Source organism: Littorina saxatilis, linkage group LG3 (assembly GCF_037325665.1).
Source record: "Littorina saxatilis isolate snail1 linkage group LG3, US_GU_Lsax_2.0, whole genome shotgun sequence".
NCBI lineage: Eukaryota > Metazoa > Mollusca > Gastropoda > Littorinimorpha > Littorinidae > Littorina > Littorina saxatilis.
In genome coordinates, this window is record NC_090247.1 from 66,188,178 (window position 1) to 66,215,677 (window position 27,500).

The 27,500-nt window shown below is 43.3% G+C and overlaps 2 protein-coding genes and 1 long non-coding RNA gene across 3 annotated transcripts in view; 1 reads left to right on the forward strand and 2 right to left on the reverse strand.

Annotated features, from left to right (window-relative positions):
- Positions 1 to 16,331, reverse strand: part of LOC138963024 (uncharacterized) — a 39,447-nt gene extending 23,116 nt beyond the window's left edge. Inside the window, exon 1 of the long non-coding RNA XR_011454689.1 lies at positions 16,197 to 16,331. This is a non-coding gene — a long non-coding RNA (uncharacterized lncRNA). The remainder of the gene's footprint in view (positions 1 to 16,196) is intronic.
- Positions 14,031 to 19,847, forward strand: LOC138963022 (uncharacterized). The gene is made up of 6 exons (XM_070334995.1): positions 14,031 to 14,189; positions 16,020 to 16,142; positions 16,754 to 16,834; positions 18,169 to 18,308; positions 18,678 to 19,081; positions 19,713 to 19,847. Exons 1-5 carry the CDS (start codon positions 14,132 to 14,134, stop codon positions 19,074 to 19,076), a joined length of 801 nt encoding a protein of 266 aa, XP_070191096.1. The 5' UTR covers positions 14,031 to 14,131; the 3' UTR covers positions 19,077 to 19,081; positions 19,713 to 19,847.
- Positions 19,848 to 20,483: 636 nt separating this feature from the next.
- LOC138963018 (uncharacterized) overlaps positions 20,484 to 27,500 on the reverse strand; it is a 64,507-nt gene continuing 57,490 nt past the window's right edge. Inside the window, exon 18 of the mRNA XM_070334991.1 lies at positions 20,484 to 20,999. Within this exon, the coding sequence (XP_070191092.1) occupies positions 20,968 to 20,999 (32 nt within the window). The 3' untranslated portion in view covers positions 20,484 to 20,967. The remainder of the gene's footprint in view (positions 21,000 to 27,500) is intronic.

Below are 27,500 nucleotides of genomic sequence, written 5' to 3' on the forward strand. Positions count from 1 at the left end.
CATCTGCCTTTTTACATCTAGCCCTCGCCCTAAAGACGGACTAGTCTAAAATGGTTAAAGAATAAACAAGTAAAGAAAACAACTGCTACATGATTATAATAAAATGAAAGTAAGAACATATCATCAATTTACATACAATACATTGCTTAAATGAAAAATGTAAGTTCATTTGACATGAGTTAAGAATTATAGAGTAGATTGCACTGACGCAACAAAGCTGTAAATGCCATGCCCATTGACATACACTGCATTCGAAAAAATCAGGGTATATAAAAATAATAATACATTGTTAAAAAGCACCGGTTGTTGGTTTTAACAACCATTCTAGCGACAACAGATGTTTATTTAGACTTCATGAGACAAGACGTATATCTGGTCTTAAAAACGTGTGTGCTGCTAGTTTGCCGCAGGATTGTCGGAAGAGTGTTCCAGAGACTGCTACCTGAATAGACTAAACTAGATTTGAATAGGTCAATCCTAGGCAGAGGCATGTTCAGTCTCATCAATTGGCGTGAAGTTTTTAACGTGAATTTGGAAAATATGGTTTGAGGTACACATCCATGAATAATTTTATGCATAAGGGTACCTTTATTATAACTTAGCCTTGCCTTCAGAGGAAGAATGCCTGAGTTCATGTAGTCTAACTCAGATAGGGTTGTTTTCTTTAATAAGACTACTTTAAGCGCTCGTTTATGTAATCTAATTAGTGGTTTGAATGAATTTTCACTTGCCAAGTCCCACAAGGTAGACGCGTAGTCAATAACAGACTGAATATGAGCATTAAAGAATAATTTCCTGGCTTCCAAATTCAGAAAGTGCTTGATTCTAGATAATAGATAAACATTCTTGGACACTTGTTTAGACAGTTGTTCGATGTGGTGTGACCAAGACAGGTTGTTATCAATGGTCAATCCCAAAACTTTATGATGGTCGACTTTTTCAACAAGTTTATCATTAACCGTTAGATCGTGAAATATTGAGGTTATGTTCTGGCGTTTTTGCCTAGTTGTTATTATCATGCTTTTTGTTTTTTGGGGGTTAAGGGACATGTGATTTAGCTCAGTCCATTCACTCAACTGGTTTAAACTTTCTTGCAGTGCTTCTGATAAACGACTTAAATTGGTGTTACTAGAATGTATGGTTGTGTCATCTGCAAAAAGTTCACATAAATTCTCAATGTGAAGGGGAAGGTCATTTATGTATATAGAGAAGAGGAGAGGGCCTAAAACTGACCCTTGTGGTACGCCATATCGTACATCCTGCATACTTGATGCTGAGGCGTTTGCGTATACAGCCTGTTGCCTGTCACTAAGAAAAGAAGTTATAAGTTCAACAGAATCAATCCCGAGTCCATACAATGTGAGTTTCCTCAGTAACAACTTGTGGTCAATTACATCAAAAGCTTTGGCAAAATCTACAAAAACAGCTCCACAAAATTCATTATCGTTGATCCTTTCCAACCACTGATCAACAAGAGAGACTAAGGCAGTGTGACAGGAGTGATGAGCTCTAAATCCAGACTGGTTAGGGTGAAATAATTGATTGTGGTCAAAGTGCGATAATAGGTGTTTGTTTATATGTCGTTCCAGTGGTTTTGATAATACTGACAGTATAGAAATCGGCCTATAATTTGAGGGGTCTTTCTTTTCGCCAGATTTAAACAGAGGAATGATTTTAGCCTGCTTGAGGGCTATTGGGAAATAGTTTTGTTCTAAACAGAGATTATAAATGTAAGTGAGGGTGTCAGAAATTACAGGGGCTGATAACTTTAGAATCCTTCCATCAAGCCCGTCTATTCCCCGGGTACCCGTTTGCTTTAAATGAGTGAGTGCGTGAAATACTTCAGGCACCGTAAGCGGAGGAATATTTAACTGAGATGAAATTTGTTTTGATTTACAGAAGTCTTCCAAAACTTCCAATTTATTTAAGGTTGTTTTATCGTTTATAATAACCTTTTCAGCTATTTTGGAAAAATGTGTGTTTAAATCATCAGGTGATATGTCCTTTAGGCAACTTGAAGTAGGTGCAGTCGTTTTATTTGTAAGTTCATTTATTGCTTTCCAAATGTTCTTTGAATTTTGTTTTGAAGAAGCAAGGTCTTGAAAATACTTTCTTTTTTTTAATCGTTTCATTGAATTAACTTTATTTCTCTGTTCTCTATACTCCTCTTCTTTACCGATTGACTTTAAAAAATCACGATGATCAATTGCATCTTGTAATTCATCATCAAACCACTTAGGTTTCACTATGTGTTTGACTCTCTTAGTTCTCCATGGAGCATGTCGATCATAAATGTTAGTGAAGGCATTCAGCCAGTGCGTTAGAGCAGCATCAGGATTCGTATGATTATAAACCTCAGGGAGAGAGGAATTACAGAGGTCACGGAGAAATGTGTCTTCGTTGAATTGAGAAAAGGATCTATATTTTATTGTCTTGTGGCCAGCTTTAGGAATTTTTATACCCTTTCTCGACCACGTTAGACAAATGGGAAAGTGATCGCTGCAACCACTAGCTGGAACACAACATTCAACAATGTTACGGTGATCAGTCACATAAATATGATCTATCAGAGTGCTGGTGGTTGCTGTGACTCTCGTAGGTGTGCATACTATTTGTTTGAGATTATAGAGGTTAAGCATATCAAGCCACATTTTGTTCTGTTTTAACAAATTAATATTAAAGTCACCTAACATAATTATTTCCTTTGATTCAAGCAAGACTGCATCTAACATCTGTGTAAAATTATCTGACCAGTTTGCTCGCTCTGCAGGATTTCTATAACAGAAACCTATAAGGAGTGGAGGTGCTCTTTTCAACTTAATTTCTATCCACACCGATTCCACAAACTGCTCAAGGTGTGTTAATCGTGTATAACTAACTGATTCGCTTATGTACAATAGCAAACCAGTTTCTTTACTTTGCTGTGGGTCTCGTCGTAATACATTGTAACCAGGAATAGCAACATCAGAATCTGAAATCTGGTGAGATAATCTGGATTCTGAAAACCCAAAAACGTGAAAGCTTGAACCAGAATTTAAAAGCATAGTAGATATGTCAGTCATTTTGTTAATTGCATGGTTTATATTCAGGTGTCCCACGCGAAAACCCTCTTTAGTGGGCCATGCATTTAGACAGCTGCTCATCGTGAAACTATAAGTACAACAGCGTTCTAACTCCTGAGCGTTAAAATGAATCGATATATAGATCTACTGAAATATCTTGGTACAAAATAAGCAAACTAAAAGTAAATAGCAAACGAGAGAGAAAAAGCAATTAAGAAACACAAAATATGTTATCAAAAAGGAATAGAAATATGAAAAAGGAGACAATTAACTACTTTGAACGAAGAAGTAAGTTACTCATTAATACTAAGTAAATAAGTAAGTAAAAAGTGATACTGTAATAGTGATCGCAGACTACAACAATCAATAAGCAAAGGGCGACGTCTCCGAGACTGTCCAAAAGTGGTGGTAAAGTTAATATTCGTACTTTCAGTTGAAGACTGTTGTCAAACAATGAGACACTTGAACGTGGATGATCGCGAATAACGACACAGCTTGTGACTAGATCAGTAGACACAAGCACACAGTTATTATCAACCTGACTTCTCAAAGTATAAGAAGAAAGGTTTCACACGTTGGAGAAAGTGTAAATTCACAGTCTTCGGGTCACTTTTGATTGAACACGGTCAAGGGTCGCACTATAACACTGTAGTTTTAAAACTACACACACAATATCGACAATGTCACCGTTTAGCATCTGGCCCTTTCGATAGGACAAGATGCACACTACACACTGCAGAGAGGGCACCCACTTACTTGGTTAGTAAGGAATCTCTCCGATAGTCAATGGCCACGAGCATTTGAAATTCGCACATTTATACGAATACTGGTATTGGTATACTTGTTATGAGTCTTTCTCTTTCTGTTTCACACACACACACACACACACACAGACATACACGCGCGCGCGCACGCACGCACGCACGCACACATAAACACACATCATACATAGTGGTATTCGCACACGCATAGTTACGCTCTCGCACGCACACACACACACACACACACACACACACACACACACACACACACACACACACACACACACACACACACACACACACAATTCATTGTTTTCATTCGGAACATACTCTCTTTCGAAGTCACACAGACTGATGAATGATCACCTAAACAAGTGTAGCGGCCATCACGCCGCCCTGGTAGGGGTAGTGTTGCGGGAAGGCAGGTGGTGGACAGCCATACCCCAAGGGGAACACAGCGCTCCCATGAGGGGAGAAGGGGTGTGGCCCAGGCCAGGGCAGGGGGTGAAGTCGCCTAGCTGTATGCCACCAGTAAGGCGGCGGCGAGAGGGGCAAGCCCGGGGGGCTTTCGAATGAAGAGGCTGGTCCACTAACGAGACGGTGTCTGTTGTCTCGGTTGACTAGTGGCATGTGGCTGTTGCTGTCATTACGACCCTGCCATGGGGGAGAGAGAGAGAGGGGGGGGAGAGAGAGAGAGAGAAAGAGAGAGAGAGAGAGAGAGAGGGCGGGGGAAAGCCAATGAGAGTGAGGGAGAGAGAGAGGGAGATAGAGACAAACAGGGAGAGAAAGACAGACAGAGAGAGACAGGGAGAGATACAATGTGAGAGGAAAACAGACAGACAGAGAGACAGACAGACAGACAGAGACAGGGAGAGATAAAATGAGAGAGGGAAACAGACAGACAGAGAGACAGACAGACAGACAGAGACAGGGAGAGATACAGTGAGAGAGGGAAAATGTGCATAATGTAGTCAAAACAACGAAAGCAGTTTTTATTCAGAATAACGGTTACGATACACCGTGTCTGTTATTTGAGGTATGTTTCTCCACGGCGCTTAGTTTTACGCAGCTGTATCCCGAAAACAATACTGTTTGCGTACGATACTACTACCCACATTATCTTTGTTTATTCCCCCCTCTGCTTCTTTACCTCTGTAAACTTGTAGGGGTAGTTATTTTTCGATAATGACCCAGCAACCAAACAAATAACGACCCAGCAACAGCCTGAATCCTCGATAGTGCAATGGGTTGAGAGGTTGTTCTGTTTCGGTACTACTTTTTGTGACTGAAAAGTTCCGAACGCTCTAATGTACGAAGTATACATCTCTGGAGCAAACAATACAAACATACCGCATTTAAATTAACAACTACAGGCCTGAACACATGAATCTCCATATAAAATCCATGAGTTCGGTTGTTTTCTGAATCTCATCTGCTGTGCTCAAGCCGTTCATCACAAGCAATTTCCCAAGGCAAGTAACTCATACTTTGTCTAGCGACAAGAGTAGTTCCCCTTCTTTTCACTCAGTTCCTTCGACAACAGACTGCAATCCGACGGTCAGTTTTCAACAATATTTCATTTAATAAACAGATCACACGCAACCAAATGCACACATCTCATCAATTTAAACAACATAAAGGGGTTTCATACACTATTTTCCCCAGAAAACTGAACTTCATACAGTTTTTAACGTTGGAACACGGGTGCAAAAGTTCGTCTGCTAGTCCCATTTGACGAAAAAACATTATCCAAAGCGATACCAAAACATATACAGAACACACAATATCTGCCTTTGCCGCCACAGCAGAATAACAGCATATCTGTGTACTTGATTTTAGCCCAAAATAGGAAAACTGACAAGAATTGTTAACAGAATGGAATGATTTGCACGGAACTATACAACCGCGCATTAATCGATCGCCTGCGCAGGTTGACTGGTTGAGAGAATAGGATTCGATCAAACTTTCGCAAAAAAACTCCTCTTTTCTTTGAATAACTGAAGAAAGGAGGAATAAAGAGGTTACACACCTCGTCTCAGTGATTATAAAAAATAATGGTCTCAGTTCGCGGTCATGAAAAAGCTCGCTAAAGCTCGCATTTTTCATGATCCGCTAACTTCGACCATTATTTTTGATAATCACTGAGACTCGGCATGTAACCTCTACATATTTATCCATCTTCAGAATTCACAAGAAAAACAAAACCCTGTAGATCTACGTTATGCCGTATGCTAATGAAGTGGAATCACACTGTTGTTTCTAATGACACACTGTCTCTATTAGAACTATATAACGCATTGTTTTACACTGTTACACGACACTTGAGATTGCCACAAGTTCTCAAACGTCGTGTAGTTGTGTTCTTTTATTCTACGTCGCCCGTCTTCGCAGCAACAGAAAACAACTCGTCAAATTGAGTTCGAGGATTTATTTAGCATTACATACATACAACTGCACATCTAGCAGAACTCAAATAGAAGCTTTTTTAACATTCAAATCGCGCTGGCATCTACTATATAATACTGGTAGGGTTTTCGGTGGTTTTTCGATTCCTGTGACCAAACCGCGCGGATTTGTGCCTTCTCCTTCGGTTACCATGCTAACGTGACCCAGGAAATCGATTCCGCTAGGTCCCGACTTCCAATTTTGTCCACGAACAAAGTTTGAAGAGGTTTGTCTCGCAAATTTGAGCAGACAACAGTGAACTTTGACCTGAACTTTGACATCGCGGCGAAAGAGATCTGTGATTGGTTCTTCTTCAACTTTCGGTTCGACTAAACACGCGACCGCACCTCAGACGAACCTAGCTGTGTGTTTTATTTCTCTACCCCAGACGAACCTAAAATAATAAGAAGATAGATAGATCTGTTTATCTGTTAACGGAACTCCAAAATATTCCATAGATTTGTTTACTTAATTTTTAAAAGATAAGTTCGAAACATTATCACCTGATAAGTCGCCGTATAACCTTATAGGTTCCAGCGACTAAATATTTTCCCCCGGTGCAACCATAGACATGTACGTCATCATGATCTCCCCTTAATTTGACCGTTATTTTGGCTGTCTTAGTGAAATGGTAAGATATATCTCTATGTTGTTTACATGTAAGTGTTCGGAAAAAATACAGTTATAGCAGTTATGTACAAAAATAAGCAGCATATGCTCTTTTCGCCAAAGTAAAGTCCTTTTTTCTTCTGGTTTCTTATATGTGTCACAGCACACCGCAAGCTTTTAGGCGAATAGCAAGTGAGTGGTATATATATATCATCAATTTTATAGTAGGTAACGGTGTAAATTACTTGCCATGTTCATGTCCATGATACGTTTTCCATATTCCACATGTGTCATTTAATGGTGTGTTGCTTGATGCCATGTATGTATGTGTGTGTGTGTACATGACTTTAAATAAGCATGGATTGGATGTGTGCACTCGATTGGGTGTGTGAACCATGTATATATTTTCTGTTGTCAATTACATATGCGTTTGAATCATTAAGTATTTTAGACGTCATACTTTTTTTCGTATCTTCACGATGGCTTTTTACCCGTTTAAATTTTAATGCTTCCAACTTTCAAAGCGCTGCACGGCTGGGAAGAGATGCGCACTTTTATCACTGTTGTTCATGTAGACGTAATCATGGATTCATGCAAACGTCATACCTGCTGTATTTTATTTTGTTTGTTTGTATAGTCGCGTGCGGTCGCGCAGTCTTTTTGGTCAGTTCCGATTACCTCCCATTGATGCGAAAACCTATATGACTGTTTTTTGTTATTTTTCTCTCTGTTAATTCACCAGTGGCTATGTAACATGTGTTACAAAATTGCACCGGTGTAAGGGTTAACATTTTGTTTTTCACCAAGAGAATATAATTCATTATATGCGGGATAATGTGCGGGGGGGGGGGGGGGAGGGGTGCAAACAACATTTTCACAACCTTATAGGTTCCAGCGACTAAATATTTTCCCCCGGTGCAACCATAGACATGTACGTCATCATGATCTCCCCTTAATTTGACCGTTATTTTGGCTGTCTTAGTGAAATGGTAAGATATATCTCTATGTTGTTTACATGTAAGTGTTCGGAAAAAATACAGTTATAGCAGTTATGTACAAAAATAAGCAGCATATGCTCTTTTCGCCAAAGTAAAGTCCTTTTTTCTTCTGGTTTCTTATATGTGTCACAGCACACCGCAAGCTTTTAGGCGAATAGCAAGTGAGTGGTATATATATATCATCAATTTTATAGTAGGTAACGGTGTAAATTACTTGCCATGTTCATGTCCATTATACGTTTTCCATATTCCATATGTGTCATTTAATTGTGTGTTGCTTGATGCCATGTATGTGTGTGTGTGTGTGTACATGACTTTAAATAAGCATGGATGTGTGCACTCGATTGTGTGTGTGAACCATGTATATATTTTCTGTTGTCAATTACATATGTTATACTATGCGTTTGAATCATTAAGTATTTTAGACGTCATACTTTTTTTCGTATCTTCACGATGGCTTTTTACCCGTTTAAATTTTAATGCTTCCAACTTTCAAAGCGCTGCACGGCTGGGAAGAGATGCGCACTTTTATCACTGTTGTTCATGTAGACGTAATCATGGATTCATGCAAACGTCATACCTGCTGTATTTTATTTTGTTTGTTTGTATAGTCGCGTGCGGTCGCGCAGTCTTTTTGGTCAGTTCCGATTACCTCCCATTGATGCGAAAACCTATATGACTGTTTTTTGTTATTTTTCTCTCTGTTAATTCACAAGTGGCTATGTAACATGTGTTACAGAATTGCACCGGTGTAAGGGTTAACATTTTATTTTTCACCAAGAGAATATAATTCATTATATGCGGGATAATGTGCGGGGGGGGGGGGGGGGGAGGGGTGCAAACAACATTTTCACAAGCACATAACCAACAAAATGACATCGCATGCGCAGCACACAAAGTGCGTAGCACGGGTACCACTAGTATATAGTAAATACTCAATCTCGAGAATATTCCAGACCGAACACGATACAACTACATTATACGAGCCGTGCATGGACTAAACTAGCGACATTCTCTATGACGTACATCAAAAAGCGCCGACGCACTTAATCCGAACGAACGCCACGAACTCACGACTAAAACAGCATGGTAAACAACTTGTTTTGACAGGACTAGAAAGTTCACCTGCATTCTCGTCCAAGCATAAATATTGTGTTTACAAAATATAATATCGGTACTTTCCCACAAAGTACAAATAAGTCAACTACATGCAACACACAAAACTGAACCAAAGCTCAGCAACGGTAGCGTTTCCTAACATTACCCCCAACACCAGAAGAAATTTACCTAATTTCTTTCAATCATTGAAACGCTACTTGTACACATATTATGTATACATAACAGATTGAAATCCAGGTATGTACATTAGTCTGTTGGAGAATGAACACAGTTTTACTCACATACTCGGCTGAGAAAATCTGCTCCAACATTGTCTGAACCCTTGATCGATTCCACTCGCATATCAAAGTTCTGCAAGTACATCACCCACCTCATGATACGATTATTCACAAACTTCGCAGAGTTCAGGTAGGTGAGGGGTTTGTGATCAGTCTGAAGCACGAATTTCACCCCTTGGAGGTAGAGTTCAAATTTCTTGATTCCCCACACGATGGCTAAACACTCTTTCTCCATGGTCGAGTAGTTCTTCTCGGCTCCTGACAGCTTCTTGCTGGCATAGCTGACCGGAAATGGTTTACCTCCATGCTCTTGCATCAGCATGGCGCCGATCCCTTCGTCCGATGCGTCTGTACGCAAGATGAACTCTTTGGCAGTATCAGGAAGGCGTAGCACCGGGTCTCGTGACATCAGGTCGCGCACGGTCTGGTATGCCTTCTCCTGAGCTGGTCCCCAGAGTATTCGGTTGGGGCATCCTTTTCGGGTCATGTCCGACAAAGGCGCCGTTATGGCGGCGAAGTTTGGAATGAACTCTCTGTAGTACCCAGCCAATCCAAGGAAGGATTGCACCTGCTTCTTGGTTTCAGGACGTGGCGCATTGAGGATCTTGGTGACGTTTTCCAACAAAAGCCCCTTTTGACCTTCCTTCAGTGAATGACCTATGAAGTCAACGTTGTCGGTCCCCAAAATGCACTTGCTGGGTCTCACGGTCAGATTAGCTTTTGTCAGGCGGGAAAACAGTTCCCTCAAAGTCTCCAGATGCTCCTCAAAGGTCTCCGTGTGGACTAGCAGATCATCCCAGTAGTACACAACATTCTTCATTCCTTTGAGCATTTTTCGCATTCCCCTCTTCAGGGTAGCACCACTGTTCACCATGCCAAAAGGCATCCGCAGGCACTCATACGTTCCGTCTGGAGTTGCAAAGGCGGTCTTTGGTATGTCCTCTTCGCGCACAGGAATCTGCCAATATCCCTTGCTGAGATCGATCTTTGAGAAGATCTTACTGCCGGTTAACTGTCGGAACAGATCAGCCGCCGTCGGCATTGGTTCAGGGTCAAACACGGTGATCTTATTCACTTTCCTGAAGTCAATGCATACCCTGTTTGTACCGTCTTTCTTCTTGACAACAACAACGGGAGATGAGTAAGGGGATGATGACTCACGGATGACCCCCATCTTCAACATGTTGTCGATGTCCTTCTTCAAGGATTCCCGAGCCTGAAACGGGATAGGGTATGGTTTTGAGCGAACAGGAACGTCAGATGTGAGGTGGACTTCATGTTCGACCAAGGACGTAGAGCCTGGAACATCAGAGAACCTATGGGTGAAGTCGCCCATAAAATCATGCAGCTCCTTCTGCTGATCTTCTGTCAGGTCAGGTATTAACTTGACGTCATCCACTCCCTCTTTCTTGTGGAGGTCTCCCAACTCCAGTAGTTCCTCGCCGTCGAACTCGTCTAGTTCGGCTGGTTCTTCCACACTTGCTGCGACCTGTACTGCTTCCGGAGGTCTCTCCACATACAGTTTCAGGAGGTTAGCGTGGTAGATCTTGGACTTCTTGCCGACATTCACCTTGTAGTCGTTGATCCCTACCACGGCCTCAACCTCGTATGGGCCTTTCCACTGCATCAGTAGTTTGTTGTGATCAGTGGGAAGCAGTATCAGCACTTTGTTACCTGGTGTAAACTTCCTGTTTACGGCTTTGCGGTCGTAGTAGTGCTTTCCGCTATCCTGAGACTTTCTCAAGTTTTCTCTCGCAATCTCGAGAGTCTCCTCCAGTTTCTCTCGCAACTCGAACACGTACTGGTAACTGTTCTTCACTTCAGGTGTGTCCACATCTTTCGTCCACAATTCCTTTAGTATTTGCATCGGACCTCTCACGGTCCGCCCGTACATCAGCTCGAACGGGGAGAATCCAGTGGACTCTTGTGGCACCTCCCTGTATGCAAATAGCAAGGCATTGATGTAGCGATGCCACTGCCTTGGCTGCTCACTGCATAGTTTCTTCAGCGTGGACTTCAGCGTCGCATTGAATTTTTCGACCAGCCCATTGCACATCGGGTGATAAGGTGTCGTAGTCAAGTGACGAATGCTCAGCAGCCTGTTGACCTCTTCCATGCATTCAGAGACAAACTGTGTCCCCAGGTCTGGGAGGATCTCTTCAGGAACCCCAATTCTGCTGAAAATGTCCACAAGTGCCTCGGCAACAGTCTCGGTGTCAATTTTCTTCAGAGGCACGGCTTCTGGGTACCTGGTTGCATAGTCTACCAGGGTCAGTACCCAACGATGACCCGCTTCACTTGGCGCTTTGATCTCGCCGATGAGGTCAATGGCCACCCTCTTGAAAGGTCGGTCGATCATAGGCATCTTCTGCAACGGCACTTTCGGGACCCTTCCTCGAGGTATGGTTTTCTGGCAAATATCGCACGATCGGCAGAATCGAGTCACATCTGCATGCAGTCCTGGCCAGTAAAACGCAGCCTGGATTCTGTCCGATGTCTTCTTGACCCCCAGGTGACCTCCCATAATAGAGTCGTGGGCCACCTCCATCACCTGGCGCCTAAGTGGTTGAGGCACCAGAACTTGACGTAATGGCTTCCCACCGTTGACTCTCGCGTGCTGGAACACTCTGTACAGAATCTTGGCCTTCACTTCAAATTGCACAGTGCCTTCGCCCTTAGTCATCTCCTTGACAGGACGACTCCTGTACTTTGTTAAGGTCGAATCAGCTTCCTGTAGCTGAATCAGCTGATCCCTGTCCACGACAGCAGTTGCAGAGCTGTTGGTGACCCTGAGTGGCGTAGTTGTTTTGTCCTTCTTCGCCTGGGCTCTGGTCGTCACAGCGCTTACAACCTGCGGCTGGTCGCGGCGATGCACAGTTGCTCTGTCATCTCGTAACAGTTCGCTGACATCTTCATTCGCGAATGGCAGTGGGTCTTCCTTCTCAGCAGCAGGCTGAGCTGAGCCCATTCTCCATTCGAAATCAGGGTCATCAGGACGTCTCGCACCCCCAATATTCCCAATTAGTAGATCGTACAAGGGCTTCTTCAGGCAGACGGCCTCAACTTCTCCGGTGAAGTCTGGAGTATCGATCTGGTCCTTCCCGTCAGTGAATGCTGGAAGTTTCGATGCCCTGTGTAGCATTTGCTGCTGGTTATCTCTTTGGCGTGGTGCCTCGTGCTGATTTTGAACACGCACCATTTCTGTCTGAAGCTCTAAGCGCTTCATCTCCATTTTTATCTGGAGCTCTACGCGTTTCAGCTCCATTTTCCTTTCTTCACGCTGTGCTTCTCTTTCTCTTTCTTCACGCTCACGCTGCGCTTGTCGTTCTTTACGCTCACGCTGCGCTTGTCTTTCTTCACGATGCGCTTGTCTTTCTTTTTCTTCTCGCTCACGCTGCGCTTGTCTTTCTTTTTCTTCTCGCTCACGCTGCGCTTGTCTTTCTTCACGCTGCGCCAGCAGTCGTGTCTGGGACTCGACGAACTCCGTCAACTGCTTGCCTTTTAGTCCCAGTTCAATTCCTTTTGCCCAGAACTCAGCCATTCTGGTCTTTTCCGGTGCGTTCGTCTGTATTCTTTCACAGCCCCGAACGTAGACGAATGTAGTATTCTAAAGAACACAGTCTCTACTGCACCTCCGATGCTTCTCTCGTCGCTGTTCACCTTCGTAGACGCAGGCTGCCACCCTCCTCGTCTAACGTGACGGCGCACTCTGCTCACGATACGTACACGACGTACCTCAGTCGTATTTCGTAGTATTAATGCACTAGCTCCGCGACGAAGTCCGTCTCGTCCAAACGGCAGCTAACCTCTGTAATCCCGATACACTCCGGCGTCGCTCACCGTATTGAGCTGCGGCGATTACCAAACTCTTCCCACAGTCACACCGAATCCACGGTTCTGTAGTCTCAATACTGATCCCTCAGGATACACCCGATTGATGGCTACCTCCTGTGACTGTCTTGACTGTCTTTGTTACTGGAAAACCCTTGGCGTTAAACGTAGATCCTTGGCTTGGCCCCCAATTGTCACACGACACTTGAGATTGCCACAAGTTCTCAAACGTCGTGTAGTTGTGTTCTTTTATTTTACGTCGCCCGTCTTCGCAGCAGCAGAAAACAACTCGTCAAATTGAGTTCGAGGATTTATTTAGCATTACATACACGTGTATACAACTGCACATCTAGCAGAACTCAAATAGAAGCTTTTTTAACATTCAAATCGCGCTGGCATATATAGTAAATACTCAATCTCGAGAATATTCCAGACCGAACACGATACAACTACATTATACGAGCCGTGCATGGACTAAACTAGCGACATTCTCTATGACGTACATCAAAAAGCGCCGACGCACTTAATCCGAACGAACGCCACGAACTCACGACTAAAACAGCATGGTAAACAACTTGTTTTGACAGGACTAGAAAGTTCACCTGCATTCTCGTCCAAGCATAAATATTGTGTTTACAAAATATAATATCGGTACTTTCCCACAAAGTACAAATAAGTCAACTACATGCAACACACAAAACTGAACCAAAGCTCAGCAACGGTAGCGTTTCCTAACATACACAAATGTACCCTCAAAACAGCACTGTTTTGATACGAGACCACAAAACTCATTTTCTTTGTATATTTATCCACCTTCGCTATACATAAGGAAAACAAACCCGTGTAGATCTACGTTGCGCAATATGCTAATGAAGTGGAACCAGACTGTTGTTTCTAATCACACACGGTCTCTATATAAAGCCGCGTTGAAACAATGCTCGATACCTACGATTGCAACGTGCACATTGCCAGCACAACACATCCTTCAGAAGACGTCTTCGTGAAACCCTCACCAACCAAGTGTCATCATGCGTGTCTTGGCTGTTCTCGTTGTTCTTGGCTTGCTCGCCGCATCCTGTGCAGATGGTGAGTATTGAAATGACACTGATTTAAATCTTTGTCTGTCAAAAAAATGTTATAAGATAACTGTTGTGGGCAAAATGATTTCGAACTGAGCATGTGTTTTAAATGTTAAATACATTACTTAGGTAAGGTTAAAATAACTATATTACTTAGATATGTTTAGGTAAATACATTACTTAGATATGTTTGAGTTAAATACATTACTTAGATATGTTTGAGGTAAATACATTACTTAGATACGGTTGAGTTAAATACATTACCTAATATGGTTGAGTTAACTATATTACTTAGAACTTGGATAATGTTTGCGGTAAATACCTTACCTGGATACGGTTGAGTTAAATGCATTACTTATATGGGGTAGAGTTATCTACATTACTTATATGGGGTAGAGTTATCTACATTACTTAGATGGGGTAGAGTTATCTACATTACTTAGATGGGGTAGAGTTATCTACATTACTTAGATGGGGTAGAGTTATCTACATTACTTAGATGGGGTAGAGTTATCTACATTACTTAGATGGGGTAGAGTTATCTACATTACTTAGATGGGGTAGAGTTATCTACATTACTTGGATGAGGTAGAGTTATCTACATGACATTGATGGAGTAGAGTTATCTACATCACGTAGATGGGACTAAAATAACTATATGACTTAGATATGGTTGAGTCAAATACGTTACTTTCATACAGTTGAAGATGCTCGACAAAAATCCTGTGTGGGAAAAGATGGAAGACGTTTAGTTTTTGGTCAAGTTATTGCTGAAGGCCATGTATCGACCCACTCGAAACAGTAGACGGAAATAGTTTCCTGAAGCGAAGGGTGCAAAAGCGAACATTACCAGCCTGTTTTCAACTTCTCTATAGGTGTCTTTCAAATGTGGGTTCAGTGAACATTCACGTGAACGTATCTTAGTTTATCCAACACGTATTTGACGAATATCGTGATAAATAGAGAATACTACATGGCTTGCTGTGTCGTACCAGATTTAAACGAGTTGCTTTTTTAAATATTGAACTTCGAGCGAAAGCGAGCTGTTCACTATTTGAAAAAGCAACGAGTGTAAATCTGGTACGAAACAGCAAACCATGTAGTATTCTGTTTATCCTACATACTGTACTTACGTGTATTTTACTGAAAATGTCCTGCAGTCGAGGCAGCTAAATTGAAGACGCTTGTTTTGGAACCTCGATCTCTTCTAAAGCCTCGTGCAATCTATTACGTCAAAGCAAAGAAACGTCACTCTGAAAGTGTGGCGTGACGTGTTAGTTCTAAAGATTCATGGAGGGTAATTAGCGAGCGCAATTTTTGTTTCTATAATGACGTTTGTCTCGGTGACTTTGGCATCATAAGCAGTGGAAAAACAGGTCCCTGCCAGACTTGCTTGACATGACCTCATTTACATGATATACACACGTGTGATTTGAACGATTATTATCTCACGGGTGTCTCTCTCACGTATGTAGGATAAACTGCATAATCAACCTTTACACGCATTTATCTGACCAAAAGGCCTCACGTTATGCAGCTGTACCGACGTGAAACGACCTAGGACAGTTATGATTTAAGCGTGGGTGTACATCATGTGCCGGATTTCACTTACGCTGTTTATTTGGTGTAAACTATTACATTAGAAACGACGAACAAAGTCCTGCTGTGGCTGCGTCCTCTGTAGTATTTTCTTTCAAATCTTTTTTTTTCCGCACACATGCAAAAATGCAGTTCGTACCATTGAGCTTAATCAGATGAGAGAGAGAAAAAACAGAGATACTACTCTCCTACAAACTGTTCCAAAGCTGGCTTCATCTTCTTTTTTCCCCTGTTACAGCTAAGCCCCGGGACAAAAGGCTGCTTGGCCTGAACCTTGGCTTGGGTGCCTCTGGTTCTGCCAGTGCAGGCTTGGACCTTGGTGGTCTCTTGGGAGGCACTCTTGGCGCTGTCACTGGTCTTGGTGAGTACACCTTGTACGTTTTGTTGTCCTCGTCACGCTGTCACTAGTCCACACCTTGTACGTGTTGTTGTCCTCGTCACGCTGTCACTAGTCCAGGTGAGTACACCTTGTACGTTCTGTTGTCCTCGTCACGCTGTCACTAGTCCAGGTGAGTACACCTTGTACGTTTTGTACACTTTCACATCCTGCAGGACGTCAGCTGACGTCCCGTGTAACTTGCTTTAACGGGCAACAAACCGTTCAATATGTAGCAGAAAAAAAGAACAAAACAAGAAACAAACAATGAGAGCGTCTGTTGTGTATTCATTTTTTGCGATAATCTGACCATGCAATCACAGACTCTTTTACATTTAATTCAATTTCATTTCATTAACTTTACCTTTATCATCCCATTGCTGTGAAAATCGGGTCGCTTCCTCGCTAAAACACATCTTGATTGTATTACGTTGTATGTTTGACAGTCCCTGTAGCAAGCTTTTTGTCCGACGTGCAGTAACTGAACATCTTCTCTTAGATTCTGCAAAACCGTATATTTCCAAGCCCCGGTAGTAAAAAGCTAATTATCGTGTTACGTGCAGTCACTCTATGTATGAGTGTGTCATATGTTGCAGTGGGTGATGTTCTGATGCTTGTGAACCAGATTGTCGCCTCGCTGGTCAACGCTCTGCAAGGAGCTTTGGACACTGTGGGAGGTATAATAGGGCAGGACACACACACACACACACACACACATGCACACACACACACACACACACACACACACACACACGCAAACACATCCGCGTACACACACACAAACACAAAACACGCATACTGTTATCACAGCTATCGTCATAATGAGTCCAGGTCTTTCTTTCTTTCTTTATTTGGTGTTTAACGTCGTTTTCAACCGTTCAAGGTTATATCGCGACGGGATTAGTCTAGGTAAAGACGCAGCTCTAATGACCAACCAACGTGCATACTGTTCTCACAGCTATCGCAATAATGAGTGTAGGTAAAGACGCAGCTCTAGTGACCAAGCAACGTGCATACTGTTCTCACAGCTATCGCCATAATGAGTCTAGGTAAAGACGCAGCTCTAATGACCAAGTGACGTGCATACTGTTCTCACAGCTATCGCCATAATGAGTCTAGGTAAAGACGCAGCTCTAATGACCAAGCAACGTGCAAACTGTTATTCTCACAGCTATCGCAATAATGAGTCTAGGAAAAGACGCAGCTCTAATGACCAAGCAACGTGCATACTGTTCTCACAGCTATAGCCATAATGAGTCTAGGTAAAGACGCAGCTCTAATGACCAAGCAACGTGCATACTGTTCTCACAGCTATCGCCATAATGAGTCTAGGTAAAGACGCAGCTCTAATGACCAAGCAACGTGCATACTGTTCTCACAGCTATAGCCATAATGAGTCTAGGTAAAGACGCAGCACGAATGACCAAGTGACGTGCATACTGTTCTCAGAGCTATCGCCATAATGAGTCTACGTAAAGACGCAGCACGAATGACCAAGTGACGTGCATACTGTTCTCACAGCTATCGCCATACTGAGTATAGGTAAAGACGCAGTCCTTATGACCAAGCAACGTGCATACTGTTCTTACAGCTATCACCATTATGAGTCTAGGTAAAGACGCAGCTCTAATGACCAAGCAACGTGCATACTGTTCTCACAGCTATCGCCATAATGAGTCTAGGTAAAGACGCAGCTCTAATGACCAAGCAACGTGCATACTGTTCTCACAGCTATCGCCATAATGAGTCTAGGTAAAGACGCAGCACGAATGACCAAGCAACGTGCATACTGTTCTCACAGCTATCGCCATAATGAGTCTAGGTAAAGACGCAGCACTAATGACCAAGTGACGTGCATACTGTTCTCACAGCTATCGCAATAATGAGTCTAGGTAAAGACGCAGCTCTAATGACCAAGGAACGTGCATACTGTTCTCACAGCTATCGCCATAATGAGTCTAGGTAAAGACGCAGCTCTAATGACCAAGCAACGTGCATACTGTTCTTACAGCTATCGCCAACGCCGCCGTACAGATCGTGCAGAACATTGACGTGGGTAGCATCGCCATGGCAGTGTCCGCCATTGTGACAGACGTTGCCAACCTCGACGTCAATGGTCTCGTCAACGGAGTCTTCAACCTTCTCGATGCCGTGAGTTCATGGGCAATGTGTCTTAATTTCTGTTGGCATGCATTCGCTTTTTAACCTACCTTAACCGGAATAATGTGGTGGATGTTTTCAGGTGGAAATCTCTTCAGTAGATGGTGATGAACTATAGATGTATGATGTACTAGCTGTGTGCAGGTAGACTTCCCTACAGTTGATGTTGATGAACTAGATGTATGATGTGTTGGCTGTATTTAGGTGGATATCCCTACAGTAGATGATGATGAACTATAATTGTATGATGAACAAGATGTTGATGAACTAGATTTATGATGATCTAGATTAATGATGAACTAGTTTAATGATAAACTAGAAGAACGAGCTTTAGATGTATGATGTGTGGGCTGTGTGCAGGTGGACATCCCCGGCGTGCTGAGTGACGTCCTGGGTCTGGTGAGCGGTCTCAACCTTGGCAGGGTGCTGGCCAACCTGGTCGGCAGGCTGGGAATCGACGATATCCTCGAAATGGTGGTTAACCTGGCGGGAGAGGTCGTCCAAACCGTCGGAGCCGTGTTGAGGCAGCTCATCAGCAGCCTGCCCATCAACCAGTTGGTGGGCGTCGTCAGCGGCGTGGTCAACAGCGCCCTCTCCGCCATCAGCAACGTCGACATCGCTGCTATCCTCCAGGACGTGCTGGGGGGAGTGTCTGCTGCCCTCGAGGCCGTCCTCAGCGTGTCTGCTGGCGTCAATGCTGGTGGAGTCGGTGTTAATGCTAATGCTGGTGCCACGGCCGGTGCCGTCGTCTCCGGATAAACATGGTGAGTCAGACTTCTGCACCAGCGATGATAAGTTCTTGTGCATCTGTTTCTTCTTTTTTTTCTTCCACAATACTCACAAATCAATATACAATCCTTAGACAATAGTGCAGGTAACAATAACCACTACCAACTTCTGAACGTGAAGAATAAAAACAGGACAAAAACAAAACATTCTTCATAGAACCTAGGAAAAGAAAAACAATTAATGCTGATTCTTGTGCATCTTAAATTATTACAATTAATTTGAATGCAACCTCTAGTTAGATAGCTATTTACCTGGTTTGGTTTTGGTGTGTTATTCCCTCTCTTCTTTTGTTTGTTTTAAATTTGAGAGAGAGATTATTGATAGCATGTGTGCGCGCGTATTTGTTTGTACGTGTGTGTGTGTGTGTGTGTGTGTGTGTGTGAGTGTTTGTGTGTGTGTGTGTGTGCGTGAGAGTGTTTGTGTGTGTGTGTGTGTGTGTGTGTGTGCGTGCGTGAGAGTGTTTGTGTGTGTGTGTGTGTGTGTGTGTGTGTGTGTGTGCGTGCGTGAGAGTGTTTGTGTGTGTGTGTGAGAGTGTGTGTGTGTGTGTGTGTGTGTGTAACATACTTGTCTGCGCACAGTGAATAATAACATATGATTTGTGTGCAGCAAAGCAGTGTCGATTCCCTCGCCATGCAATGTGCACGGACCTTGGTGAAGACTGGAAATTACAACGTCGAGACTGCAGTTTCTATATCCGAATTTTGAAAGCAATTTTCGATTAATAAATCATTGCAAAGAGAATACTTTGGATTGTGTTTCCTGTTTTTGTTAGAATGTTGAAAATTGTGATACAAATGTGGGCATCAAAACACCACACACACACACACACACAAACACACACACACACACACACACACACACACACACACACACACACGCACGCACGCACGCACGCACGCTCATACACATACATATAAAAAGACACACCAACATGCATATAAAAAAAACACGCTAACACTCTCACACACACACACACACACACACACACACACACACACACACACACACACACACACACAAACGTGACAACGATCAAACACACATAATAGACGATGTTCGGAAATAACTTTGTCGGGTTTGGATGGATTATAAAATGAGTACTTTTGCTTTTATTGAGGCAAACTATATCCCACGTGACAATAAGGACAATTCACTAGCGAGGGGTATGTTACAGTATGTAGCACGTGGACAAGGAGCACGTTTGAAAAGTTAGCCTGTGTAAAGGCAAGCGTACTCACTCTTACATAACCCACACACGCTCAACAGCGTTGCTTTTGGAGTGTGTCTGTTACAAGGACACATGACGGGGATTCACAAAGCTGCTGTGCGTAATTCTACACGCTAATGAACACAGATGTACATGTACGCACACACTCCCGTTATACGTTAGTTTTATTTTTGACCAAATATCACACAGTATGTCGAGATCTGTGTAAAATGTAATTTGTTTGGTAAACAATACAAATAACATTTGTTAATTGATCGCTTTTAGTTAGAATTCCTTTTAAGTTTTACGATTGAAGGCACACAAATACGCACTCTTTTGTAGCCGCCTAAATATGAGTTTGTGTCGGACCTTGACGTTACACGGCTCACAGAAGGAAATTCCAATGTTTAATCGATTTATTACACTGTGTTTTACGTTGTCCACATGCAGTTACCATCGGAAACACAATGTCAGTACCCAATATCCCACACATTACTCTTTATTTTCCATCGTCCACATTTACCATCGAAAACATATTCTACTCACTCACGCACAGTTTTCAATGAAAGAGGTCACGCACTTTAGGCCACCGCAATCATTGAAGACTTAATGATGATATCCTATGACATCAACCTATGACATCATTCTATGGCATCATCCTATCAACGTCTGTGGGTGGTGTGTTCCTGGGGAAAAAGCAAAGATAAGTATTAAATCTTTATGTCCGCGGATTCGCTCCATAAAGGCGTATAACTACTGGAATATCTACAGTGGCAGGGGCGGATCAGTTCATTTTATGGGGGGGGGTTTCCAAAAGTATATTGTGAAGATATGGATGTGAAGGCGCGAAGCGTCGAGCCGACGGCGCAAAGCGCCTAGCTTGCTAGGGGGGTCCGGGGGCATGCCCCCCCCGAAAAAATTTTGAAAAAAAAGATGCAAAATGGTGCAATCTGGTGCATTCTGAGGATGATCATTACCAGTTTCAGGCAGCAGATTTTGTCACTGATTAATTCCCCCAAAATTGAAACTCAACCCAAAAAAACACACCAAAATAGTTTTATTTTTTGGCTGGGGGGGCGGGGGGGGGGGGGGGGTCCGGAAACCCCAGAAACCCCCCCTCGTCCGCCCCTGAGTGGTACCTGTCAAAAGTGGACTTGCACGTGAGGTTTCCGTTCATGACAGGCATAAGTTGGTCAAGCCATGCACTGGCTCATCAGGTGGAATGGGGAAAATTGTATCCCGCTCAGAACAGTAATTGAGGTCCACAACCCTTAGGGTTTATCAAATTAATATTGTATAATAATCTACAGGTCATTTGGAGTGTAACCGTACTAATATTAACCTTAAACTCGGGTATATTTTTCAATCACAAATGATTAAAAAAAATAGACAATTCTGTGGTCACCCGTTAGGCAACGCATCGTGAATATTTTGAGTTACAACTTTTACAGTTTGTCTATAAATGATTGAGAAGTTTGCCTCTGATTTCAAACAAGTTGTATATAATGTTCATAACATACAAAAGTCACAGCATCTTACATATCACTGTAAAGGTTATTTACTGCTCTATCTGAATAGTTGAAATGCAATCCCACCTTGTACAGCAAAGTCATGGCTCAAGACATTACGGAGATTTAAGAAACAGCACGTTTCGTTTTGCAGCTCGTTTCGTTTGGTGAATGAGTCACCCCGCGAAACGGAACGTGTAACGAGACGGCATAGGCCGCAGACAAGATTTAGATGTATTCACGTTTCGTTTCGGAATGAAAGGCCGGGCATGGCAGGATATGATCCGCTGACTGGGCATGGCACAATTTCAACTCCACGAGTCAATAAAGGATTGACATACTCGCATTGCACGCACAAGAGCTTCACATTTTTCAATTCATGCACCTGATCACATACGAAGCCAGAATAAAAATTCGATGCGATGACCTACTTCTGCTTCGCCATTTGCTTTCTCACCATGAAGTTGGATAAATGTACCAGGATCAGCACCCTTCAAAATATTTCAGTTCACAACAGTTGTCTACCTCCAATGAACACATTCTCAGCGCTGAAAGACTGTGAAAGGGTTGATGAATCTCGCAATGCATAAAATGGCCAACAAATAAAACTGTTAGTGTGCAAAAATACTCACAAAAGTTGACGAAATATTGTTCGTTTTTTGGGGGTGGAAAACGTGACTGCGTTTTGACGTTCCACGTTCCGTTTCAGTTGACCTTCACCTTTCCAGCGAGAGACCCCCGAAATAATGACGTTTACCACAACTTCAAAACGAAACGTCCCAACGTTTCGTTTCTTAAATCTCCGTATTGGAACCAACGCTCCGTTTCTGGTTCGGCTGTTAACCGGCGTAGAGCTTCATGCGACCTGTGAGACATTACCAACACAGAGAAATAACAAATTGTCATTGGCCAGTCTTTCTTTTAGCGATACGTTCTAGTATCTAACAGGGTTTGTAAGAAACTGCTAGACCGGACAATGTCAACCAATTTTATCAGGTTTCAATTACAAATTAAAGTTGTTGCTGTCGTTTTTCCACTTATTTTGCTTGTTGCAGTGACCGAGTGGCTGGTGTGGTGAACAGTAGTGTTCGTGCCTTTTGGCAATACTAACTGTTTGGTGGAAAAACAACAAATTAAAGCGATCCTTGTTTGTGAATGTTTTTAAACCGTTTTTATTCAACGATTCATAGATAATTCAACATAATACATGTTAAGCATCAACAACAAGCTCAAGCTTATGGTGGTGACCTTGTTTGTAAATGTTTAAACAGTGTTTATTCAACAATTCATAGATAATTCAACATAATACATGTTAAGGATCAGCAACAAGCTCAAGCTTATGGTGGCGACCTTGTTTGTGAATGTGTCAATAATCAGTGAAGCTGTTTAAGCTTTTAATAGACCACGTGAGCACTCATTTTGTAGAAACATTAGCATAGGTTAAATATAAAAATACAAGTGACTTATAACGCAATTCCTTGTCAGTAGACAACAACCGTTAACAAAGTTCCAGCACCAGTTGTGAACATTTGCAGATTTCTTTCTGCCTTCTTCTTAAGAAAGTCTGTTACATAGCTATGATGTCTGTGATGAAGGTGGATACACATTCACCATGCATGTATACGATAAAGCCGACAAACGATGGTTTGAGGGGGCAAGCTGTGTTTATTGTCAGCCATGATGATGATCAGTGTATGTAACAAGGGAACTAACTCTCGTTAGTTACTTAACACATTAGTAGCAGTTGCTTCCCTTAGATAGTAACAGATTCTCAAACACTACATCTCTCCCCTTCTTGAATTTTAAGAAGTAAAATCCCAAATTACAAAATGGATAACTGGACAAGCAAAATGATATCTTCTCCTGAAGATTAAAGAATGATGCCAAGAAGTAGAAATGTAATGCTGACTAGAAATGTTTAACTTTACATTCAACAAGAAAAGTGTTCTCACTCCAAATCTTATGAAGTAATGCTTCAGCCTTATGAATTTTGAAAGTACTAACAAATGATAATGAGAGTAGAAATTAGTGTACTTATCTTCCCTTCTCATTAAAGAAAAACAAAACAAAACTGAATTTACGTGTTGCCCAAAAATACTGTGAAATGATGCTAAACAGCAATGTGAAATAAAACGACACAATAGGCACTTGACATGGAAAATCTTGAAAATAATATGTCTGCACAGGCACCAGAAATAAAATGATTTTACAAAACATCAGTCAGTTCAACGTTCAAGTCAGAACAAAATCTTGCAGCTTGGTGGGTAAATGTTTTTCTCTGTGCGAACGACGTGGAGTTGGTGCGACGTTAGTATGTGTGTTTTGTGCGTTTTGGTTTTGCTTGTTGTGTGCATGTTGCGAGTTTGGTTCATCTGTGTGAGGAAGAGTAACAGCTTCAGTTTCAGCTTCGGCGTCAGCTTCAGCGTCATTTGTTTCTGAAGGAGTTGGATGTCTGGGGGAGCGTTTGAAGAAACTGCTGTTTCGCGTGATTATCTTGTTTCCTCGGCACGCAGAGATCATAGAACCGTTCTTTGACACAACAGTGAGGGGTGTTGGGTTGAATGGAGGAGTAGACTTCTTAATGGAAGTGTCCTTGATGAGAACAGAATCACCAATCTGAAGGTTGCTTGGTTTGACATAGTTCTTGTTGTCTGCGTAGAGCTTCATCTTGCCTTTGGCGCGGGCATCCTGTTGTCTCATCTTTGCGTCCGCTGGCTGCTGCGGCGGGAGTTGTGGTAGTCTGTTCTTGATGTTGCGACCAAATAGGGCAGTAGCAGGGGCGACACCAGTTGTGCAGTGTGGAGTTGTTCTGTAGTCAAGAAGAAACTTGTACATTTCCTGTTTCCAGTTCAGCTGTTGTGCATGGGCGGCTTTGACAGTCTTCTTGATGGTACGCATAAAGCGTTCCGTTTCTCCATTTGCACGGGGCCACAGGGGGGTGATCTTCCTGTGCTTGAACCCGGTGTGTGTTGCGTATGTCGCGAACTCGTGGCTGTTGAATGGTGGGCCATTGTCTGTCTTCAGAACATCTGGTATGCCGTATTCTGCGAAGATCTTGTCGAGACGTGGAATCACACTCCGGCTGGATGTTGATTGCAAAATGTCAACAACGGTGAATCTGGAATATTCATCTGTGATGACAAGGAGAATGTTTCCGTTGGGTGCGTCTGCGAAATCAGCACTCAGTTCAGACCAAGGTGCTGTGGGCAGTGGAGACATCTTCAGCGGTTCTCTGGCTGGTGTGGGAGTGGAGATTTGACAGGTTAAGCAGTTTTTCACCACTTTCTCAACAGTCTCTTGCATTCCTCGGAACCAAACCTTTTCTCGAAGCAGGGCGACTGTCTTGACGATGCCTTGATGTCCAGTGTGAGCGACTTTCACAGCTTGAAGATGAAGAGACTCTGGGAGAACGATGCGTGTACCCTTGAGTAGAACTGATGCGTTGTGACTGAGTGAGAGTTCTGAACGACACAAGTAGAGGGTTCTGAAAGTTTTTGTGTCAACGTCGTCTTTGGCTTCCCAGTCACTGGTAAGGATTGCGTTGATCACTGCCGTAAGAGTGACATCTTTCGCTGTTTCTGAGATGACTGTGTCTAACGTCATGGCTTTTGGAGTGGACGTGTCGACAACGTAGTGAAGATACTCTTCTGCGATCTTCTCTTCTCTGCTGCTGGGATGCTGTTGGACTGGATGTCGACTCAGATAGTCGGCGGGGTTGTCGAAACCAGGTCGGTACTGAACAGTCATTTCGTAGGGCTGTGTTCTCAGTACCCAGCGTTCAACACGAGCAGAGAGTTGAGCACGAGGGTTGTTGAACATGCTGACCAAAGGCTTGTGGTCAGTGTAGACAGTGAATGTAGCACCAAACAGGTAGATGTGGAAATATTCACAGGCCCATGTGATGGCGAGTGCTTCACGTTCTGTCTGTGAATATCTTTGTTCTGTTGGAGTGAGCGCTCGGCTTGCAAACTGGATGATGCGCTTGTCTTGGGTCAGGACTGCAGAGATGCCTACAGGACTGCCGTCGGTGTAGATCTCTGTCGGTTTTCCTGGATTGAAGTAAGCAAGAGTCGTTGCTTTGCTGAGTTCTGCTTTCAGCGTTCCGAGGGCTGCGTCATGCTTTTCATTCCACGACCATGGTGTTGTCTTCTTTGTCAGCAGACGGAGTTCATGGGTGAGTGTTGCATAGTTTGGAATGAAGTGTGCACCACAGAAGTTCATCATGCCGAGAAGACTTCTTACTTCTGATGCGTTAGTTGGTGTTGGCAGTTCAAGAATGGTCTTGAGCTTGTCTTGGCTTGGGGTGATGCCGTCTTCCCCGAAGATATGACCAAGGAACTCAAGAGACTTCTTGTTGTACTCACACTTGTCAGTGTTGAGAGTGAGGTCTTTCTCACGGAGACGCTGCATGAGAGCGCGTAGGTTGTTGTCATGGTCTTGCTGTGACGTACCGTAGCAGAGAATGTCGTCACTGATGTTTACGACACCCTTGAGGCCAGACAGTACTTGCCTGATGGTTTCTTGGAAGATCTCGCTTGCGGAGTTCACACCAAAGAAGAGGCGTCGGTATCGGTAGAGACCAAGATGTGTGGAGAACGTCGTGATGTAGCGTGACTCCTCAGCTAGTTCTAGCTGGTTGTAGCCTTGGTTCAGGTCAAGCTTGCTGAAAACTTTAGCACCTGCGAGCATGGTTTTCAGTTCATCAAGTGTTGGGGTAGCATGATGTTCTCTCCTGATGGCCTTGTTTGCAGAACGCATGTCGACGCACACGCGTACCTTGCCTGGAGACTTGGGTTTAGGCACCACAACTATAGGAGATACCCATGGTGTTGGACCAGTTGCCTTCTCGATGACACCAAGTTCTTCATCCTTTCGGATTTGTTCTTCCACATGCTTGCGGACATGAAAGGGAACACGACGGTAGTGCTGAGCGACAGGCTGTACCGTCTCGTCGATGTGGAGTTTGATCTGTCGATCATTGAGTTTACCAAGCTGGTTCTCTTGCTGAGTTTTGTGCTCGATGCAGTGGACGGTGGTCAGCAGCTTGAGTGTTTGCGAGGTTGACCAGCTCAGGATGGGTTTCTCATTGCCTGGAACAACACATATCGTGGCTGAGCAGGATGCTGTGTCAGTGTGTAGTTCAGCGCAAAACTGTCCAAACGCACGGATGGAGTGTTGATTGCCGTACGCAGAGATTCTCACGTTTGACGGGCTGAGCGCTGGCTTGGGTGTAAGACTTTCATAATCTTTCCGTGATAGCAGATTGACTGTAGCTCCGGAATCAGCAAGGAAGGTTGTCTGTTGTCCGTTGAGGTAGACCTTGAAGAGTGGCAGTTGATTCGAGTTGCCGTTTGCAGTGAAGACATACTCAGTGTCTGCGTTATTGCCGTCGTCGATGAACGAAGCGTCGTTGTTGTCACATTCACCATGTTGCTCAACGTGGTGAACAGGTTTGGGCTTGTGCTTGATAGAGCGAGGCTGTTGGGAGGAGGAGGAAGAGGATGCACTGCCCCTTCCACCTGTCCCTGATCTTGCCGTGTTGCGTGGACTGGAACGGCAGACGGATGAGAAGTGGTTGAATTTTCCACAGGAGCGGCACTGTTTGTTGAAAGCAGGGCACGAATGCTGTCCCTTCTCATGCGGCCATGTACCACCACAGTTCTTGCAATGATCGGTTGG

Excerpts from the sequence above, each read along its gene's own strand:
- LOC138963022 (XM_070334995.1), top strand. The coding sequence starts at position 14,132 with ATGCGTGTCTTGGCTGTTCTCGTTGTTCTTGGCTTGCTCGCCGCATCC. Across the intron at positions 16,143-16,753 it reads TGGCGCTGTCACTGGTCTTG|TGGGTGATGTTCTGATGCTT; the intron begins GTGAGTACACCT and ends CATATGTTGCAG. Across the intron at positions 16,835-18,168 it reads AGCTTTGGACACTGTGGGAG|CTATCGCCAACGCCGCCGTA; the intron begins GTATAATAGGGC and ends CTGTTCTTACAG.